At 33.3% G+C, this 13,336-nt stretch overlaps 1 protein-coding gene across 3 annotated transcripts in view; it reads left to right on the top strand.

Annotated features, from left to right (window-relative positions):
• The first annotated feature begins 166 nt into the window (after positions 1-166).
• The window catches only part of LOC123717826 (putative oxidoreductase GLYR1 homolog), a 55,755-nt gene continuing 42,585 nt past the window's right edge, over positions 167-13,336 (top strand). For 2 of the 3 annotated variants that reach the window (XM_045674049.1, XM_045674048.1), the window contains exons 1-7: positions 167-248; positions 337-373; positions 757-839; positions 1,347-1,473; positions 7,533-7,682; positions 10,298-10,492; positions 12,474-12,647. In XM_045674049.1, the coding sequence (XP_045530005.1) occupies positions 214-248; positions 337-373; positions 757-839; positions 1,347-1,473; positions 7,533-7,682; positions 10,298-10,492; positions 12,474-12,647 (801 nt within the window). In that variant the 5' untranslated portion in view covers positions 167-213. The remainder of the gene's footprint in view (positions 249-336; positions 374-756; positions 840-1,346; positions 1,474-7,532; positions 7,683-10,297; positions 10,493-12,473; positions 12,648-13,336) is intronic. The other variant, XM_045674050.1, reaches the window with a different exon arrangement.

Genomic DNA, 13,336 nt, shown 5'->3' with positions numbered 1-13,336 from the left:
AAAAACATTTTGGAATTTATAAGTAATTTTGGAAAAGCTGTAATTTGCAATAACATTTTCTCATTAAATTTTTTACTACTAGTAACACTTTCATACCATAAACAAAAAAAAAATGACGCCAAGTGAATTGTTTTTCTTTTACAAGTCTCTATAAATTTTAGGTTGTCTCTGAATTAGTTCGTCGTGGAATCGTGTCGAAGCTGGACGTGTACAATGACTGAAGGATATAAACTTGGTGATTTAGTTTGGTATGTAGATAAAACCTACCTTTATATGTCGATAAATTTTTCCAACAATACACATTTAATATCTAAGATACTAAATTTTTTGTTTCAGGGCTAAGATGAAGGGTTTCAGCCCTTGGCCAGGCCGGGTGAGTCCTCTAGTTACGCTATTTTAAACGTATTTTTTCAAATTCAGCAGCTCTTCAAAAGTATATTGTTGTTAAAAATTGTTGTTCTTAATACTACGTTTTCAAATTGGAATGTAATCAATTTGATAATATGAGCGGGAATTTGTGTATAATAGCTGACGCCGCTGTCAGGTATTACGGTCATTGCCCAGAAAAAGGCCGTACAAATAATGCTTTACGCGTGTGTTGGGACCATAATCTAAACCATAATTGAATATATAATTATTTTGGTATTTATAAAATTTTATAAAGTAAATTCTATTTCTTTCACTCTCATCGTAAGTGTGTCAGAAAGAGAGAGTAACATGAAGAAAATATAACAATATATATTTTTTAATTTTCAGGTATCAATACCAACTCCTGAATTGAAGCATCCGAAAAAAGGAATGTCTGTTCAGTGCATTTATTTCTTTGGAACCAATAATTAGTAAGTATCTCAGATAATTACTTTACTTATACAAACATGAGCTTTTTTATTACTGTTTGTGTTTAGGAAGTTATGTTTTGAATTAAAAATCAGCAGATCGAAAAGGAGTTGAATGTAAACCGACCATACTAGGACTCATAAAGGTGTAAATGAATGATTTATGAATTAAAAGTAAGTTTTGTCTCATTTAAAACATAATTAGTTGTTTTAATGTCAATCATAAGCAAATGTAATCTTACCTTCTTACTTCAGGTTATGTAAATAAATTAGGGAAATGTGATGGATATGGATGAATGATGGTGATTGGAGAATGTCCACACTCAAAAGCACTTGTTTAAATATTTTTCTATTAGAATTTACTATTGATATCCTTTGACAAAATATAACAACAAAATTTTAGTATTATCTAAACAAAAGGAAGATACATCTCCGTGCTTATAAGAAAAATAAATGTCCTAATAGTTATAACTTATATTGGCTATATATTTATTATTAATAACTTTGCAGTGCATGGATAGAAGAGCATAATATTAAGCCTTACCAAGAACATAAGGAGCAATTGATGAAGTCAAGCAAGTCGGCTGCATTCAAAGAGGCCTGCAATCAGATCGAAGACTACATAGTTCATCCTGAGGTGAGATTAATAAAAATAAAATGTTTATTGTGGTATATAAGATGCTTATTTAAGTATCGCTTATTTACCAACATTAAATTTCTATTGGTAGATCATCGGCAAACCATATATTTTTTTCGAACTTTAACGATTTAACATGACAAAGTTATCATTTTTATATTTTATATCTTTGAAACTAAATATAGTTGTATTCATGTGTTATGAACATACACCCTGGAATCGAACTACCTAAAATATATATATCTTTATGATATTAGGCTATTATAAGGATTATAATACTCGGTGTTATTGTTATACACAGAATGTTTCTTTCATATATCAAATACTTTTATACCACACCTTGAATTCTCTAATGTATCGAAAATTTAAGACGATAAGTTAAAAAAATGTATGATGTTGTGTTATATTTATTGACAAAAGTAGGCTAAAATAGACAAACTCATTAACATTAAAAATATATGATTCTAAGAAATATTTACCTTCTGTAACCAACTCCTATTGCAAGTCTTCAAAATGACTTTATTGATAAAGGTAAACAAATACACCTATGAACGTCAGAAAAGAAGTTAAATTTATTCTAAATTTACATTTACTACCAGTTCGCAAGTCAAGGGCGTAGAGCGGGTAAGAAGAACTGGCAAGAAAGTTTTCGAAACATACATATTGTTTGAAATGGAGGCAATCATTCCCACTGATTAGGATTATTTCAATATTCGTCAAATGTATAAAAAACTTTATTGATTAATTTACATTTAACTAGAGTTTTGAGTTTATTTAGTGATAATTCTGTAATTACGATTTTTACTTACAACAATGCTTCTAGAATGTATTGACCAGATAGTGTCATAATATTTAATTCCTGGAACTTATTCCGTACCGACTCCCTTGGGGACAACAAATACCCCGAACAGCCCGCTTCTGCAGCACAAATATGGATTGAACCTATGCAGCCGTAGCCGTTGGCTGTGAAAGCAGCACAATTTTAGTTGTGATCTTATCAGTAAACTGTCGGAATTTCTTTACTGCATATGCTGCAGAGCTCAGCCTATTCGAAAGAGTCCATGTGTGGGCCCTACTGGTTTACTATCTATTGTTATGCCTATAAAAACAGTATTGTCAACAAAGTTTAGTTCAATATCCTCAACTTTCAGGTCACCAATATCTCGATTTACGCTAGTAGTTGTAAATCTAATAAATTTTGCTTTATTCTCATTAAGCAGTAAATTATTTATATTAAACCAGTTATCTATACAAACAATTGTTTACATCGTCCAATAATGCGTTTTTCCTATTCACTTTATATATATCAGAAATAAGAAAGGCCCGAGAATCGAGCCTTGAGAGACGCCATTGACAACTGCGAACCCGGAGAGGGGACTCCATTGACATGCACTCTTTGGATCTTTCCCTTTAAATATGAATTCATCAGGCTGGAGGTTTTGCCATCTACACCATAGCGTTGAAGCTTTCCAACCAGTATATCATGATGAACACAGTCGAATGCCTTTGACAGGTCACAAATGACGCCGACTCATTCACATGGTTCCAGGCGTTAAATATGTCCGAAATCAACTTCACACAGGCATCGATTGTGGAGCGACCTTCAGTAAAACCATACCAACCATTTATTAAATGTAAAGAAAGTTGGTATAGCATTATCTTATCAAAAACTTTGCTCAACGCGGGGAGCACTGAAATAGGTTTGTCACGCTTCAGACTCACTATCTGCCTTGAACTATAGTGTAATCTTACTTAATTCCATTTGGTCGGGAAAGACTCGACAATCGATAGATCTGTTAAAAATTACAGGCAATTCAGAACTTATTACATAAATAACGAAATTTATAAATGACTCTTGACATACCTCCTATTTGTTTTTTTGTAAATTAATAAGCTTTGATAATTTATTTATATGCGGGGTATGAAGATACTAGAGTTTATTTTTGGTTGTTCGTGTCAAAGGAATTCTTCTTAAGATTTTTTTTGTATATTTAAGTTCTAAAACTATGCATACAAGTAAAATATTACGCATTTTTTATTCATATAAGAATATATAGGTTACATAAAAAAAAATAGCTATGCTCTTCGGTTCTACCCGCATTTATTCGGTGGTAACACGAAGTTCTAAAGACTTCTCGTTAAGTAGTAAAAATAATATTTTTTTGTTAGACGTATCTACCTATTGTCAATTGTTTTGGCAGCGTACACTATATACCCAAAATATTCTATAGGCCTATGTTCATCAGGGATAACCTAGAATTCTAATGATGGAAGATATTTGAACTTGGTCGAGTAGCTAAAAGCAAACAATATAATATTTCGTTTTTATAAATATATAAAAAAGAAGAATTAAATTGGGTATAATGGAGATTTTGAGCAGTGTTGGCCTAGTGGCTTCAGCGGCTGCGGCTGTCATTCCTAAGGTCGTAGGTTCGATCCCCGGCTGTGCACCAATGTATTTTCTTTCTATGTGCGCATTTAACATTAGCTCGTACGGTGAAGGAAAACATTGCGAGGAAACCGGCTTGCCTTAGACCCCAAAAAGTCGAGCGTCAGGCACAGAAGGCTGATCACCTACTTGCCTATTAGACAAATAATCTAGAAATCTGAGGCCCAGACCTAAAAAGGTTGGGCGCCATTGATTTATTTTTATAATGGGGATTAAGATCCTCATAGATCCTCTTAAACGGCCGGCAACGCCCAGTGTATGCATGTAAACTACACGAAAAATGGATGAATGTCTAAAAGGGCCATTTTTTTTACGTAAATGTATAGCTGCAAGAGTGCTGTCATCAGCCATCATTTACGGCTAGATTTGCAATACTCGGAAGTATTTTTAGTATGGCCGGGATATATTGTCAATTTTTTTTTGTATGAATGTTTAGTTCCGCAGCCGTATGGCCGGAACGATCGCTTTGCAATAGAAAATACAATACTTCATCCATATTATTGTGATCGGTTTACGACCAAAGTGCGTCCCTTTTTAATGCTACGTGAAGTTTGTCACAATTCGTTACAGTAGAGCGATGTTTGTTTATTTGTTTCTGTTATAACTACTAGCCGAGCTATGTATGTAAAGACTAATAGTGAGCCATATACTGTTGCAGCAATATAGCCGAGTTATGTATTTTATAGTCATTTGTCAAAAATGTTTTTAGTATTTTCGGGATATAGTTGGCAATGATGTATATACATTTTATTAAAAGTGTAGACCGTGTAGAGGACTGAATAAAATCCTCCAGGCACCTCTAGTAAAGAAAATGAAAAACATAAGGGAAATGCTGTGCATAACTAAATGAAAAATTTAAATTACAGTTTATCTCTATGTATATAAAATTCTCCTGTCACAATGTTCGTTCCCATACTCCGAAACGGCTCGACCGATGCCTATGAGTTTTTGTAGTGAAACTTCTTTATCGGCGTTGGAAAAAAAAGTTTACCGTCACATTTTTCCGTAACGTGCCATTTTTTCTTTTCCCTACCACGGTTGATTCGAAGTGATTAGACGCCATTAATAACAAAAATATATAATAACGATAACTATGATAGTAATAATTGTATTACAATTAATGAAATTCTGTAATAATCTTAATAGTAATAAGGTAAAATGAAATAATTGTATTATTTGTATTCATGTCTATGATTATAAAAGCCTTTTGTTAAACTCTATCTAATTTAACTTTATTTAAGCAATTTCTGTAAAGTTGCATATAGTAGATCATTTTTCGAAAAATAAGGTCATAAATAAGTTTCACTTCTTACGTGTGTACACTAGTACACGCAACAATTTTTTTTAAATGCATATTCAGTAAGTCTCGGCTACTATCTATCTTTCAAACTTGTGATCCTTATCGGAGGAGTTGTCCAGCCCAAAAAAAAAAACACTTATTTTTTAGACATTTTAATTTTTTTATGATACAGCATACTAAATTACATACAACCCTTAATTGTAACCCTATCCCTATTTTTTATTATAGTAGATTGGTTATTTTTATTGAACTAAAAATATGTTTTCTGGAAATAATATACATGGCAAAACAACGTTTGCCGGGTCAGCTAGTATAATATAAATTTGTAATACAGTCAACGACTCGTAAAAAGGATGTTTGATATTGACTCACATTGCTTTATATATTATCAAGTCGTAAGGAGCGGCTGTGGATTAGCCACAGTAAAAGAATTGCAGGCCGCCTCCAATATTTTATTATAGTGCATAATTTGCTGTGTATAAAATATATTCAGAATTTGTCCAGATGATATAGATCTGTGATTCTCAACCTTTGAGTCATGACCCCCCCTTAGCCTTTCTTAATTCTATGACTCAAACTTGCTGATAAAAAAGAGGCACAAAGTTTCTTGCCAGTTCTTCTTACCCGCTCTACGCCCTTGACTTGCGAACTGGTAGTAAGTGTAAATTTAACTTACTCTCTGACGTTCATAGTTGTATTTGTTTTATCTATATGAATAAAGTTATTGTGTTTGATGCCAAATCCTACAGAATGTTCCTTCTAGAGGACCAACTTCATATACCCCCAAACTAAACTCGGTTTGAAAAGCACGCTCGAATATGGATCTAAAATACTTTCAATATATTCGTTCGATCTTAAAATATTATAGGTTTTCTACATTTCAGTTGGTTTTACGCTATAAATTGTATAGAATCGTGTGTTGTTAAAAATAAAATGTGTGCGTGTACACACGTAAGAAGTGAAACTTCTTTATGACCTTTTTTTTCGAAAAATGATCTACTATATCCAACTTTACAGAAATTGCTTAAATAAATTAAAGTTAAATTAGATAAAATTTAACAAAAGCCTTTTATTATCATAGACATGAATACAAATAATACAATTATTTCATTTTACCTTATTACTACTAAGATTGTTATCGTTATTATATATTTTTGTTATCAATGGCTTTAAATCTTTTCGAATCAACCGTGGTAGGGACAAGAAAAAGATGGCGCTTTACGGAAAAATGTGACTCGTAACCGAAAAATGTGACGTAATTTTTTTTCCAACGCTGATTCACTTTAAAAATATATCTTGTATCAAAATAAGCTTTTATTCAGAAATACTTTTACATTTAAAGAAGTCGATATCAATCTTCTTTAAGGTATCTATCTATCTGTGTGCCCTTGGCAAGTCTTCCAAATCCCGCTACTCTCTGCCTGCTGTTTTTTCTTTAATAAGTTCTATCCACCTTCTAAGTTGTGTCTCTTATTCGTTTGCTGTACTTTGGGCACCAGATTTGCTCCACTTTTCTGTTCCTCTTGTCATGTAAACAGCCCATTTTCGGTTCTTGTATAAAGTACTGCCTAAATAAATGTACCTAAAACATCTGTTTTTGACCTATAATATGTTTAACACCTATAAAGACGCGTTTGAATCATTTCAAAATTGATACTTTAGACTACTACTATATGACATCAACTCAAAAAATATTAATTGCGTTTCACTTATAGAAAAATTGCCTTTCCTTGTTCCTGCATATAGATACCGGCAAACATCTTGAACAAATGTCCTTGCCTGCGCAGAAGCAATTTTTGGGTATCACTGGGATTAGAGTGTTGTGTCGATCGCGTGATTGGTAATTCAGTTGACGTCTGAGTCCCGCGCTGTGTACGATGCGCAAACATTCCCCCACTCCCTTGTTTAATTCTCGAGAAGTTTGCCGGTACCTTGCTTTGTTTCGTGTTCCTCACATCAACACAGACTAGGCAAAAAACTTAGTTTACTATCGGACATACAATGATCAATATTTAAGCCTTGACTTGTTCAAGCTATCGCGGAATCTTCAAAGTATTAAGCATATCCATAGCGCTAAATCTCCTGCATCATGATCACACCCCACATTCACACCATCGCGTACATACCCTCAATTTTACACCACACATCACAAATTAGGTATTACTTAGTATGTATTCAATAATTTTTGTTATTTTGTATATATTATGTATTCCATCTTTGGCTATATTTTTAGTGTAATTGTTTGTTATATATAATGTCTCTTAGCTGCGGGATTACGAAATAAATAAATTAAAAAAAATTGTTTCGTAGAACTTTGGCGAGATTGACGAACATGTCCGTGACCCGGACGAAGAGTTTGACAAGTTGAAGGATGTCCTCCGAAAGGAGAGCACGGAGTCCGTACCCAAGGAGGAGGCCACGCCTGAAGTGAAGAAAGAGAAAAAGAGCTCTACGCCCAAGGTATTAAAGTTGCTTTTTTAATACAATTTTCTTAACGTGTCTCATCCGTCATCTCAATTTATTCAAATGTATTTTTATCCAGGTGCTCTAGTCAGCCATATTGAGTGTCGTCAATAAATATTAATTTGTAATATCGAAACAACTTAAATCTGATTATGAATAGGCAATTTAAAAGCCTTATAGAGTAGGAATAGTAGAAAGAAGCAAAGGAAAACTTTATTAAACATATAAACTGTACCTTTATTATATCTACATAACACGAATTTATATTCAAACTATTTTTGCACAATAAGAATATTTAACTTGTAAAAAAAAATTGTAATTAAAAATATTTCTTGTTTAAAATTCTTGTACCCTGGAGTTTTGTTTGTCGGTGACATTTCGAAACAATATATGTGTATTTGTGTGAGTTAAAAATGATTTTTATTATTAATTTGACAATTCGTGTAAAGGTACTCGTAACGTAACTCTCCCTAGGTCCGTTGTACGTAAATTCTTAGCTATTTAACCAGCCTAGGTCCTTCATAAATATATTTAAATTAATAGAAGCACTGTTTTGATGCAATTTTTCGACACAGACTAATAAAATCTACCAAGATACCAAAATGATGACGGTTACACAAGTTTATGTTTATAGTGTTGATTAATTAAAAAACAATTAAAACCTCCTTAGTAGCTTATCATTAAAAATAATCAAACATCACGCCATACTCCTCGAAATTGTTTGAAGAAGTCTATTAGGTATGAGAGTGTGAAATTATTTTACCAATTACCGTCTAAAATTCGTAATATTAGCGCTTTTAACCAATCCAAAAACGCATTAGCTTTTTGTTCTTTAAACATTAAATAGACAAGACTGTCTTCTTAATAGAGACTAAGTGTTATTAGACATATGTTAAATATCCTTTTTAGTAAATTAGGTTACTTATTAGTCTTAAGTTAGATCATAATGTTATCTATTTCTGAAGACACATATGTAAAAAATTTACACTCCAGTAATGACTCGACTATAATTCACTTCACTTGGCTTTACATAAACTGTATAACTTCAAACTTAAACAAAGACATTGCCCGTGCGCATGTGTATGTGTCACTGTTATAATCTATTGCCTACTGCGACTGGACCATCCCACTTCGGGGAGATGCTCAATTCAAAACAATTAATATACAACCGAACCAGTCAACATGCGTACTTGTAGCAAGATTATTAAGAATATGTTTCATAATTTTTTTTAGAATTTAATCTAATAAATATTAAAAGCTAACACGTTTTAAACTAAAATTTAAATATAAGGTGGGTAGTTCCCTGAACTTAGACCCAGTGTTAATAGATCGTTTAGGTGAACGTTAACAGTGCTGATGTTACACAAGATTGCCGGCGTATGTCAGGCTCCAACGCCAACATCAAGGATTATAATGCTGAGCCTAGGCCAGTTACAACCACAACACACACATAAAATGTTACTTTTCTTAGTATTGTCTTTGGTTAACCCGTCATCTTTTAGTCGATACCAACTCAGGGGAAATAAATACAGATAATACAACTTTCTCTACAACTGTGATACTTTTTGACATCCAACACCTTTTGTCTTCGGTCACCGTGACCACGAACGCTGTAAAGCACGCGAAACGTCGGAAAAATTTAATTTAAAATTATGTAAAATAATTACAAGTTTATAATAATACATATAGCTTTAATCCGGTTAAAAAATTGTTTTATTTCAACTGTTCTTTTTTGTGTGTTTCAAGTGTGATGCAGAAATTTGCAAGGTTTAATTATTTTTTTTCAAATATTATTTATTCCACATCCATATTCTACCATAACATTTACAATTAATTCGATAACCTCAAAATACCTACACCCATTATCCTACATAAAAAAAAACATTTAAAAAATATGCCTAAATCTTATAATTAACAATATATCAAATAACTCCTGTGAACTCAGCCAGTGTACAAACAAATAGGTTTACCTCAATAGAAATTTCGTTAATTATTTGTATTGCTCGCGTGAGTGACGCTTTGCAAACCAAGTTGGAATGTGCGCGCGGTACATCCAAAAGTTTTGACGGTAGCCTCAGGTTTCTACCTTAGTAAACTCAGTCTCTCCATAATATCTTGATAGATATCCAGGTATCTTAAATAAGTACTGACACAGCTAGCTCTCTTCTGAGGCGTAGCTGGTCGTAACCAACCATTTCCAGAACAAACATGGTTGGGTATAGTATTTATTATCTTTTGTTAAAATAGCTTTTACACATTAAGAAAAACACTTTTTGAACGGATTAAAGCTATGTTTTATTATTAAAACTTATAATTATTTACATAATTCTAAGTTTTAATTTTTTTACCGACGTTTCGCGTGCTTTTCAGCGTGCATGGTCACGGTGACTGAAGACAAAAGGTGTTGAATGTCAAAAGTATCACAGCTTCAGAGAAAGTTGTTTACCAGTATTTATTGCCCCGAAGTTGATATGGGATACAACGTATACATTCCATACAGTCTCTAGCCTCTCTTTATAAATTACTTTATATAGTTGAAGTTCAGTGAAATGTGTGATGATAAATGTGTTTTGTATTCCTTACACAGATATTTATATTCTGAAAATTTATAGATTCGTTTGGGTTCTAAGGTGAAGGCAGTTAAGCGTTCTTCGTCGACTGGTCTGAAGGCCACGCCCAGGAAAATGGCGAAGGCGTCCCGATCGTTTACGGACTCGGACTTGGCGAATGATAAGCCGTCCATGCTTAACCACTCGTTCTCGAAGAAGTCAAGTCTTCTGCAGCGGCCATCGAATATATTGAGACCTGTAAGTATGATTAGTTGTTTGTATTGATTTTTTATAAAGGACAAAAGAAAACAATTGCCGAGCTATGCAAAGCACGACAAACATAGTTGCATCTCTTTCTTACTCGTTAGAGTTTCGTTACAAAACGAGAGACGTTGGCGTATCAGTCAAAAACCAATTCCTATACAATATCTATAATTGTTTAGTTTATTGGTTGGGTTCTATGCTTTATGTAAATTGTATAAATCGTGTTTTTTTTTAAGAAAAATAAAGCCCTAAAAATGTATCTCCTATAAACCTCCCTAAGACATAATTCCTCCTAAATTAAGGGGGGAAACCCACAAGTTGGCATCACTGGCTTTCGTATTTTACTTATTTTTGATGGGGTTAATACAATCGGTATTTAAAATCATGCCAACCACTGAAGTATTACCGAACCAATTCGACCTAGGGTCTTTCAAGAAAAGAGCGTACCAATTCTTGAAAGGCCGGCAACGCACTTGCGAGCCTTCTGGCAATGGGCGGTCACTTAAAATAAGGTGAGCCGACGATTTTACGTAACTAAAAAGTCGTTAACAAGCTCGAAAGTGTTTTTTTGCAAGTTTGATGTTTTTTACAGTAACTTATTACTGTAATTAACTTCTAACCAACATATAGAATATCAATTTAATTTCAATTATTTCAATCATTTGTTGTTGCTTTCATTAAAATTAAAACAAATTACACATAGGCAATAAAAGCAAAGTGCATAATATTTACTTTGATATATGCAATGATCCCTGGACATACCGTTCATAGTGAACATTTCACCTTTGCTCCAAGTTTTTCCTACACTTATGAACGTCATAATTGTGACTGGCTTTAGCGCCATAATACAACAGACCGGAAGATACACACACATGAGTTACAGACCCAGAGGGAGACACCTACATGAATGAAGCTTGAAGAGTTAGTCCTCTAGTTAAAGTATCAGATTTTTTTATTTTTTGTGGACCAAAGTATAGTAGTATTTGAAGACAAATTTGGCAATTTAATGATTCCTAAATGAATCCTTGGGATTGATTTGCTAATTAAAAAGAGTGTCAGAGAGTGTCTTGCCAGTTCATCTTGCTCGCTCTACGCCCTTGACTTGCGAACTGGTAGTAAATGCAGATTTAGAATCAATTTAACATCTTTTCTGTTGACGGTCATAAGTGTACTATGTTACCTATATGAATAAAGTTAGTTTGAATTTGAAATGTCGTTACGGCAGCCAATGAGAATATATTCCAACCACTTCAACTTTATACTTTCATTTTATGTGTATGCAAGTGATAATTTTTATGTGGATATTTAAAAATGATGATCTAAAATCAACCAAATTTTTACAACAAATTTCTCCTTAACAAATATTACCCATACACATTTTTTTTTTATTTAAGAACAGTCCAAGCTCAATAGTTTCGATAGTTGTCATCCATGATTTTCTGTACATCTCTATGTATCGAAATGTGTTGCTATTCGTTGGCTAAAACATGCGAATGGCTGGACTGATTGATCAGGATTTGTGGAGTTATGTGGAAACTTTAACGATGTAAAAGTCATCGTTTATTTCAACTAGGCCTAATTACCACAGTTACATTGCATTAATTTGTTTCATAGCAATTAACTAAATCATGCGAGTTACTCGAGACTATAGCCAGACGTAAGGCGTTATATAGCATTAGACCTGTCCTGGAAGTCTGAACTCTTTGGCCTGTTTAGTGATAGGAAGTTCAGGATTATCTATTGTATAATATAGCAAGTTCAATTTGATCAATTCCTTTAATAGTACAGTAATCCTACCCTATAACGAGATTATCGTCCCCGACCCGGACATTTCTAGTTATATTCCTGTGTGACATTTATAAGAATTTGTCAAGTCCGTAATTAGTTTTTGCATACTTTTGCAGCCGCTTTAGTAGTAGTAGGGTGTTAGATTATATCCACTTGCAGAAACAATTTAACATAAATAATTTTACAGGAAACACCGCCCCTGGATCTCGAGAACGTATCTGAGACTCTGCTGGAGAAGAATATAAAGGCGAGCCAAATGAAATTCGGCTTCCTCGGCCTGGGAATTATGGGGAGTGGAATTGTCAAGAATTTACTCAACTCCGGCCATAAGGTCCTTGTGTGGAATCGTACTGCTGCCAAGGTAGGTCTAGATATAGATTACAGGTGTTTTTGGAATATAGAATTTGAGACCAGCTAGAAACATTAATTTAAAATATATACATACATACAATATATATACACGAAACAGAACTAATCTAAGCTCTAGTTAAACGTAAATTAATCACACTTTAATGTGAAAAAATTGAATGGAATTGTTTCTTATTAAGAAACCTAAATGAAAGGTTTTTGAAAGAAATTACTAGGGAATTGTTAACAAAGTTAGTCAATTTTAAAAATGAAAAAAATAACGCAATTTAAATTTCCAAATAAATTTTTGTATAACTTAAGAATCGAATTGCACGTGGAACATTGTCCCCGCGTAAGGGAACTGCTTTAATCACACTCTTCTTCTTCATTTGTTGTTCTATACGAAATACTGATATGGAAAATGCTGTATATGTTAGTTTTTCTGGAACATACCACTGTAGTACAGTGTACAGAGTACCTACAAAAACCAAGAAAAATATATGCTATTATGATGATGAATAATCGTTTTAAAACTGAGTGGTTTTAAGGCAGTTTTTGCCGTGCATTACCAATATGTGGAACTAGCCCACTGAAGTATTTCCGTACCAATTCTTCAAAGGCACGGTCTTGCCTAACTTGTAGCAATGCGAGTGTTCATAACCGCTTGCCTCTTGCTATATATATTCTGATTGGACTAAAGAA

This window comes from Pieris brassicae, chromosome 13 (assembly GCF_905147105.1).
Source record: "Pieris brassicae chromosome 13, ilPieBrab1.1, whole genome shotgun sequence".
Classification (NCBI taxonomy): domain Eukaryota; kingdom Metazoa; phylum Arthropoda; class Insecta; order Lepidoptera; family Pieridae; genus Pieris; species Pieris brassicae.
This window is presented reverse-complemented; position numbering and strand designations above follow the sequence as displayed.